Source organism: Otolemur garnettii, unplaced genomic scaffold, assembly GCF_000181295.1.
Source record: "Otolemur garnettii isolate 467f Iridium unplaced genomic scaffold, OtoGar3 scaffold00022, whole genome shotgun sequence".
Lineage (NCBI taxonomy): Eukaryota > Metazoa > Chordata > Mammalia > Primates > Galagidae > Otolemur > Otolemur garnettii.
In genome coordinates this window covers 15076472-15085525 of record NW_003852417.1, presented here as the reverse complement: position 1 = coordinate 15085525, position 9054 = coordinate 15076472, and the positions used below count along the sequence as shown (strand labels likewise).

The 9054-nt window shown below is 41.8% G+C and overlaps 1 protein-coding gene across 2 annotated transcripts in view; it reads right to left on the bottom strand.

Moving 5' to 3' along the window:
- The window catches only part of UBXN2A (UBX domain protein 2A), a 35133-nt gene that overhangs the window by 1226 nt on the left and 24853 nt on the right, over positions 1–9054 (bottom strand). The window contains exon 6 of one of the 2 annotated variants that reach the window (XM_003787429.3): positions 8298–8456. The exons of the other annotated variant lie outside the window; for it this stretch is intronic. Within the exon in view, the coding sequence (XP_003787477.1) occupies positions 8298–8456 (159 nt within the window). The remainder of the gene's footprint in view (positions 1–8297; positions 8457–9054) is intronic. 2 annotated transcript variants of the gene reach the window in all.

The window sequence follows — 9054 nt, the reverse complement described above, 5'->3', positions numbered from 1 at the left end:
GAGCTGTGATGCCACAGCACTCTACCCAGGGGGACGGCTTGAATCCAGCCCGGGCCTGCCAAACAACAATGATGGCTGCAACCAAAAAATAGCTGGGCATTGTGGCGGGCACCTGTGGTCCCAGCTCCTGGGGAGGCAGAGGCAGGAGACTCACTTGAGCCCAGGAATTGGAGGTTGCTGTGAGTTGTGATGCCACGGCACTCTACCCAGGGCTGGGTTTGAACCCACTACTTCTGGAATATGGGGCTGGCACCCTACTCCTTGAGCCCCAGGCACGGCTCTCATCTTTTTCTTTTTAAGAGATGGGTTGCAATACATTACTCAGCCTATAATATTGTGGCTACTCACAGGCACAATCATTGTGTACTACCACTGGAATTCCTGGGCTCAAGTGATCCTTCTGCCTCAGTCTCTCACATACTGCCTCACTTGGCCTGGTAACATCTTTTAGAGACACATTCTGAAATACTTACATATGAAACTGTATGACATCTGAGATTTGCACAAAGACAGTTCAGTGGGAACTGAGTGACAGATCATTATCTTCTCTGTGCTTGTGCATATATCTGAAATTGTCTACAATATGAACTTCCTTTTTTTTTTTTTGAGACAGAGTCTCACTATGTTGCCCTTGGTAGTGCCATGGTGTCACCGCTCACAGGAACCTCAAACTCTTGGGCTTAAGCAATTCTCCTGGCTCAGCATCCCAAGTAGCTGGGACTACAGGCACCCGCCACAATGCCTGGCTATTTTTTTGTTGTAGTTGTCATTATTGTTTAGCAGGCCCGGGCGGGGTTCAACCCCTCCATCCCTGGTGTATGTGGCCAGCATCCTAACCACAGGAACCGAGCCCAGTGTAAAGTTTCTAAGTCTGTATAACCAGCTCTGAATAGAACAGAAATGGCCCAATCAATGAATCTACATGGACACAGCCCGTATCTCCTAAACACCAAGTCAAAATCTGCTTCAAAATTCCAGTTAGGAAAACATTAACTCAGTGCAGGTACAACTTCAGCTAGTATAATGAAAATGATGCTGTCGGGTGGCACCTGTGGCTCAGTGGGTAGGGCGCCAGCCCCATATACTGAGCATGGCGGGTTTGAACCCAGCCCCTACCAGCTAAAACAGCAGTGGCAACTGGAACAAAAAAATAGCCAGGCATTGCAGCGGGCGCCTGTAGTCTCAGTTTCTCAGGAGGCTGAGGCAAGAGAATTGCTCAAGCCCAAGAGTTGAAGGTTGCTGTGAGCTGTGACCCCATGGTACTCTACCCAGGGCAACAAAATAAGACTCTGTCTCAAAAACACAAAAATAAAACAAAGACAAAAAAGATAGAAGATGGTGCTGTCACCACTGTAACATAATCATTGCAATCCTGAATGCAGCTCAAAGTCATGCTCACGTGTGTGCATACACAGGTGATAAAGAGTGCACACAGTTGATCTACTGAGTTGATCAAAACTAAAGATGCCACTAATTCTAAGATACATCATTATTTTATGGCTTAGTAACAAACATTAAAAACCCAGACTATGATAAAGTATTTCCTTAACGCTAATAATTGTATTTTATGTTCACTGAAAGAACAATTTTAGACTTAATTTCAGGTAAACACTGATTAAATCATTCATGTGCTTCCATAAAATGGAAAATGTAAATAAACTAAAATAGTTAAGTGGACTATTCCAGCCACTTGGATATTATTCAGACTTAGATCCTCCGAATCACTTTTGATTCAGTCAGTAATGTATATGCGTTTCCACATAATATCCATCTTCGGTATCATCAGACGTACTGGTGATCTAGAATCTCTTTTTAAAATGTTCCATTACAGGTGACACCTATAGATCACTGGGTAGGGTGCCAGCCACATAGACCAGGGCTGGCGGGTTCAAACCTGGCCCAGGCCTTCTAAACAACAATGACAACTGCAAAAACAAAAAAAGTCAGGCCATGTGGCAGGCACCTATAGTCCCAACTACTTGGGAGGCTGAGGCAAGAGAATAGCTTAAGCCCAAGAGTTAGAGGTTGCTGTGAACTGCCACGCCACAGCACTCTACCCTGGGTGACAGCTTGAGACTTTGTCTCAAAAAAAAAAAAGGAACTTTAGGATATGGAAATAGCTGAATGAAAAACCTGGCAGTAGGGCAGCACCTGTGGCTCCAATGAGTAGGGCACCAGCCCCATATGCTGAAGGTGACAGGTTTAAACCCAGCCCCAGCCAAAAACTGCAAAAAAAGAAAAGAAAAACCTGGCAGTAAGCACTAATAGAGTTCATCTAAGCACTAATAAGAGTTCACTATAAGCACTAATAGAGTTCATTTAAGAAAAACAACTGTTTTAATAGGGTAAAAAAGACAAAGCAATTTTTTTTTTTTTTTTTGCAGTTTTTGGTCAAGGCTGGGTTTGAACCCACCACCTCTGGTATATATACCGGTGTCCTAATCCTTTGAGCCCCAGGCACTGCCTGACAATGCAATTTTTAAAACTTAGTCTTGAGGATACATTATTAAAGATTTCTTAGCTGGGCCAGGCATGGTGGCTCACATCTGTAATCCTAGCACTTTGGGAGGCTGAGGTGGGCAGACTGCTTGAGCTCAGGAGTTCAAAGACCAGCCTAAGCAAGAGGGAAGACCTTGTCTCTAAAAAACATAGCCAGGTACTGTGGTAGGCGCCTGCAGTCTCAGCTACTTGGGAGGCTGAAACAAGAGGCTCTCTTGAGCCCAGGAGTTTCATGTTGCTGTGAGCTATGGCACCATTGCACTCTATTGAGGGCAACAGAGTTAGACTCTGACTCAAAAAAAAAAAAAGAGAAAAAGAAAAAGATATCTTGGCTTGATGTGGTGGCTTACACATGTCACCAAGGGCAACAAAGTGAGACTCAGTCTCTAAAACAAACAAACGAACAAACAAAAACACACAACACAAGAAACAAACAACCCCCCCCCACGGCCCCAAACCCCCAAATCATCAGACCTTACAGCTACTGGGGAGGCTGAGGCAGGAAGCTCACTTGAGCCCAGGTGTGTAAGGTTGCTGAAGCTATGATTATGCTACTGCACTCTAGCCAGGGCAGTGGAGTCAGACCCAGTCTGAAAAACACAAAAAACAGGCTTGGCGCCCATAGGTGCCCTTTGATTACGGCAGCAGCCACATACACCAAGGTTAGCAGGTTCGAGCCGGCCCAGGCCATGTAAACAACAATGAGAACTGCAACAAAAAATAGCCGGGTGTTGCGGCAGGCGCCTATAGTCCCAGCTGAGGGGACTATAGCTGAGGGGACTATAGCTGAGGGACTATAGGGAGGCTGAGGCAAGAGAACTGCCTAATCCCAAAAGCTGGAGGTTGCTGTGAGCTGTGATTCCAGAGCACTCTACCAAAGGCAACAAAGTGAGATTCAGTCTCTAAAACAAACAAACAAACAAATAAAAACACACAACACAAGAAACAAACAATCCCTCCATGGCCCCAAACCCCCAAATCATCAGACCTCTACATCCCAGCTGCCATCCCAAACTATCTGCTCCTCTTCTCTGCTTTATTTATTTTTAAATGTTTCTTCTAAAACACTGTACGACTGATTCTGACTATTTTCTGTATCTCCTGACTAGAGATTACAAAAGAAGATGGTATTGTTGGTTTTGTTCATAGCTATATCCATGGTATCTAGAAAAGTACCCATCAGAGAGTATATATACAATAAACACTAAATAAATGAATGAAAAATGAATGTAAAAGCTCATTTATCAATGACGATAATGTCAACAACAAAAAGCTAAAAAATGAAAATGACAGAAACAAAAAAAATTCAAACAGATATTCTCTATATTTACGTATTAAACTTGAAAAACACCATTAAAATAAATCAAAGTTCTTGGAAAATAAATAAAATGAAAAATAACAGAATACATAAAGGCTTTAAATTGTTCATCTTTGATGAACTTCAATGAAAATAGTAGGATAACATTAAAAGGAAAAATAGAAAATAACAGAAATGACTAACCATAAAGTTGTTCTTTAAAGAGACTGCTAAAAACTAACAAACCTACAAGACTTATCAAGGAAAAAAGAAAGGATAGGCCAGGTGCAGTGGCTCATGCCTGTAATCCTAGCACTCTGGGAAGGCGAGGTAGGTAGACTGCCTGAGCTCACAGGTTGGAGACTAGCCTGAGCCAGAAGGAGACCTTGTCTCTAAAAATAGCGTGGAGTTGTGGCTGGCACCTGTAGTCCCAGCTACTTGGGAGGCTGAGGCAAGAGAATTGCTTGAGCCAAGAGTTTGAGGTTGCTGTGAACTATGTTCTCAAGGACTCTACAGAGGGCCACAAAGTAAAACTTTGCCTCCCTCCACCCCAAAAGCATTTGAGTTTAAAATATAGTTCTCTAAACAAACAAACAAAAAACAAACCCAAATAAATGTAGGCCAGAATAATAAATCCCCACTGCCATTTTTTAAATCTTCAGTTTGCCCACCTCTTCATTTGAAAGGAACCTGGATCACAGAAAAACATTCTAGGACACCATTTCAAACATATGCTGTTTCTATTATTATGATACACAGTCCCCTGATTCTAGTTGTTTAGAGTAGTTTTGACATTTACAAATAATTTAAGTCAAATGCCTTCAGGAGACTTCAACACATAGAAAATGCTCAGTAGATAGGAGATAAAAATAAAACCAAGCCACTAAAAGAAACTAACAGAGACACAGCCTAGGTATAAAAGCATTTATAAGAGGCATCTTTAAATATACAGACACAGATAAATATACAGCTAAGCTCAAATCAAAAGGAAAGAGAAAGGAAACTGGTATAGCTGTATTAACACCAGGCAAAATAGATTTTAACACAAAAAAGCAATTCCAGGGATTAAGAGGAGCATGTCATTGTGCTAAAGTGGTTGATGAGGTCAGGACATCCCACCCTAAAACATGGCACACTCTGGCATTTGAGCAAACAGAAGAAGGAAAGTTACTTTCATCTTCCCCCTCCACCCTTCTTCCCTCAAAGTAGGCTATAAAATAATTCTGTCCTTCCACTTAAAGTAGGTCATAAACCTTCACTGTGGAGGTACAAAAACACAGAGATGCCAGAAGAAATCCAAACAAATAAGCCTTACTAAGTACCCCCGATTCATTACCAAGAGATCATAGAAATCATAGTCCTTTTACCTCCAATCGTCTCTCTTGAAAACTACCCATTCTGTCATCAAACTTAGCATAAAATACACAGGTTTCTCCCTTTCTTTGGGTATTCATTTTTGAAGTCTCTTGTGTCATGTAAAAAGTATATAGTAAGGGGCAGCACCTGTGGCTCAAAGGAGTAGGGTGCCGGCCCCTTACCCGCTGGTGGGTAAGGCTGGGGGTTGTGGCTCATGCCTGTAATCCCAGCACTCTGAGAGGCCAAGGTGGGTGGACTGCCTCAGCTCACAGGTTGGAGACCAGCCTAAACAGAGCGAGACCCCGCCTATAAAAAGTAGCTGGGTGTTATGGCAGATACCTATAGTACCAGCTACTTGGGAGGCTGAGGCAAGAGAATGCTAGAGCCCAAGAGTTTAAGGTTGCTATGAGCTACGACACTATAGCACTCTACAGGGGCAATAAAGTGAAACTGTCTAAAAAAAAAAAAAGTATAGTAAATACATTTGTATGCTTTTCTCTTGTTAATCTGTCTTTTGTTGTAAGGAATCTCAGCCATGAAACTAGCAACTCAGAAGAAATCTTTTTTCCTCTAAAACTTCAATTAATCAGAAAAACACAATTTTCTCTCTGCTGGATCTAATTATGTAGCTTTAAAATATATAAAGCAGGGGGCAAAGGAGTGGCTCAAAGGAGTAGGGCGCCAGTCCCATATGCCTAAGGTGGCGGGTTCAAACCCAGCCCTGACCAAACAGTGGGGGGAAGAAAAAAAAAAAAAAATATATATATATATATAAAATAAGCAGGCTCAGCACCTGTAGCTCAGTGGCTAGGGTGCCAGCCACATACACCAGAGCTGGCAGGTTCAAATTCAGCCCGGGTATGTCAAACAAAAATGACAACTGCAACCAAAAAAAAAAAAAATAGCTAGGTGTTGTGGCAGGCACCAATAGTCCTAGCTACTCAGGAGGCTGAGGCAGGGAATCGCTTAAGCCCAAGGGCCATGGTTGTTGTAAGCTGTGACGCCATAGCAATCCACCCAAGGTGAAAGCTTGAGACTCTGTCTCAAAAAAAAAAAAAAAAAAAAAAAAAAGGCTCAGCGCCCATGGCACAGCAGTTATGGTGCTGGCCAGGTACACCAAGGCTGGTTGGTTCTAACCTCGTCTGGGCCAGCTGGACAACAAAAACAACTGCAACTTTGAGTAGCTAGGCGTTGTGGCAGGCGCCTATGGTCCCAGCTACTTGGGAGACTGAAATAAGATTATCGCTTGAGCCCAAGAGCTTGAGGTTGCTGTGAGCTGTGATGTCACAGCACTCTACCCAGGGTGACACAGTGAGACTTCGTCTCAAAAATAAATAAATAAATAAAAATATATGTATATATATAAACCAAATGTTAACAAAACTAAAGGGAGAAAGACAAATCCATAATCATAGTTGGAGGTTTTGTTATTTTTTTGCAGTTTTTGGCCGGGGCTGGGTTTGAACCCACCACCTCCAGCATATGGGGCCAGTACCCTACTCCGTTGAGCCAAAGGCGCCGCCCACAGTTGGAGGTTTTAACACACTTCCTCCAGTACCTGATAAACAGAAAAAAGCATTAAGTTATTATAAAGTAAAAATTATTTTTATTTATTTAATTATTTTTTGAGACAAAGTCTCACTATGTCACCCTTGGTACAGTGTCATGGTGTCACAGCCCACAGCAACCTCAAAATCTTGGGCTTGAGTGATTCTCTTGCCTTGCCCTCCCGAATAGCTGAGACTATAGGTGTCCACCACAACCCAGGGCTATTTTTGGTTGCAGTTGTCATTGCTGCTTAGCAAGCCCCAGAAGGGCTCAAACCACCAGCCTCAGTGTATGTGGCTGGCCCCCTACTCCCTCAGCTATGGGCGTCAAGCCAGAAAGTAAAAACTATTATTATTATTTTTTTTTTGGAGACAGAATCTCACTTTGTTACCCTACCAAGTGACATGGGTCATATCTCACAGCAACCGCAAAGGGCTTATGTGATTCTCTTGCCTCGCTTTCCAAGTAGCTGGGACTACTGGCGCCTGCCACAACGCCCAGCTATTTTTAGAGTCCAGGTCTCACTCTGGCTCAGGCTAGTCTCAAACCTGTGAGCTCAGGCAATTCACCCACCTCGGCCTCCCAGAGTGCTAGGATTATGGGTTTGAGCCTCTGTGCTCACCCCAAAAGCAAAAATATTATTATTGTTTTTTTTTTTTTTTTAGTAGAGACAAAGTCTCACTTTGTTGCCCTTGGTAGAGTGTCGTGGTGTCACACAGCTCACAGCAACCACCAACTCCTGGGCTCAAATGATCCTCTTGGGGCGGTGCCTGTGGCTCAAAGGAGTAGGGCGCCAGCCTCATAAACCAGAGGTGGTGGGTTCAAATCCAGCCCTGGGGGAAAGAAAAAACGATCCTCTTGCCTCAGCCTCCCAAGTAGCTAGGACTAATTTTTTAATTAAATCATAGCTGTGTACACCAGATCATGGGGGTACAAAGTGCTGGTTTTATAAACAATTTGAAATATTTTCATCAAACTGGTTAACGTAGCCTTCACAGCATTTTCTTAGTTATTGTGTTTAGACAGTTATATTCTACACCTAGTAAATTTCACATGTACCCTTGTAAGATGCACAGTAGGTGTGGCCCCACCAATTACCCTCCCTCTACCCGTCCTCCCAACTCCCTCTCCCCTTCTTCTTGGGCTATAATTGGGTTATAGCTTTCATAAGAAAACTGTAAGTTGGTTTCATAGTAAGACTGAGTAAATGGGATACTGTTTCTTCCATTCTTGAGATACTTTGCTAAGAAGAATATGTTCCAGCTCCATCCATGTAAACATGTAAGAGGTAAAGTCTCCATTTTTCTTTAAGGCTGCATAATATTCTATGGTGTACATATACCACAATTTATTAATCCATTTGTGGGTCGATGGGCACTTGGGCTTCTACACCCAGCTATTTTTATGAAATGGGGTCTTGCTGTAGCTCAAAGCTGGTCTCCAACCTGTGAACTCAAACAATCCACACACCATGGCCTCCCAGAGTGCTGGAATTATAAGCATGAGCCACTGCGCCTGGCCAACAATGACTAATTTTAAAACATAGTATTTAAACTTGAGAAAAAAAATCAGACAAATACTGAAACGGAAAACTCACCTATGAGAAATGTTAAATTTCTGGACAATCCTTTTCCCATTGGCTAACCAGATCTTTATATTAGTTATAGGTTCCAAGTTGTTCAGTGGAACAGCAGACAAATTACTTTTATTTTCAACTTTAATACTCTTTGCTTTAGAAACAATTTTTGGTGTAGCGCTAAGAAAATTCAGACAACAAAGTTAAATATAAGTTTTTCTGTTGTATAACACTTTATTATTAAATAATTACAATAAAAATTTACATTAAGTATAGTTATGATGGTTCTCAGACTCTAACCAAATTATGCATATCTGAGTAATTTCACCTACTGCCCAAGTAAAATTTCTAATGAAATTGCAAGTTCTCTATAGAGAGTAGTCCTTAAAGCAATAAAAGGAAAAGAAATGAAGTATTTCCTGATCATTCTGGAAAGACACATTCAGATATTTTCGTATGCATGTATAAATATGTATTATCAATCTTGAAAATTAAAATATGAGATTTCATAAAAACCAAAGTTCTCCTATATCTAATCTTTGCATATTTGTCATAAGGCATAGTTAAATATGGTGAAAACTGTAAAATGTGAAATTAAAGGATTTGATACTGATACTAATTTTACCAGGCACATTTTCTTTTTCTTTTTTTTTTTTTTTGAGACAGACTCTTACTATGTTGCCCTGGGTAGAGTGCCATGGCATCACAGCTTACAGCAACCTCAAACTCTTGGGCTTAAGCAATTCTCTTGCCTCAGCCTCCCAAGTAGCTGGGACTA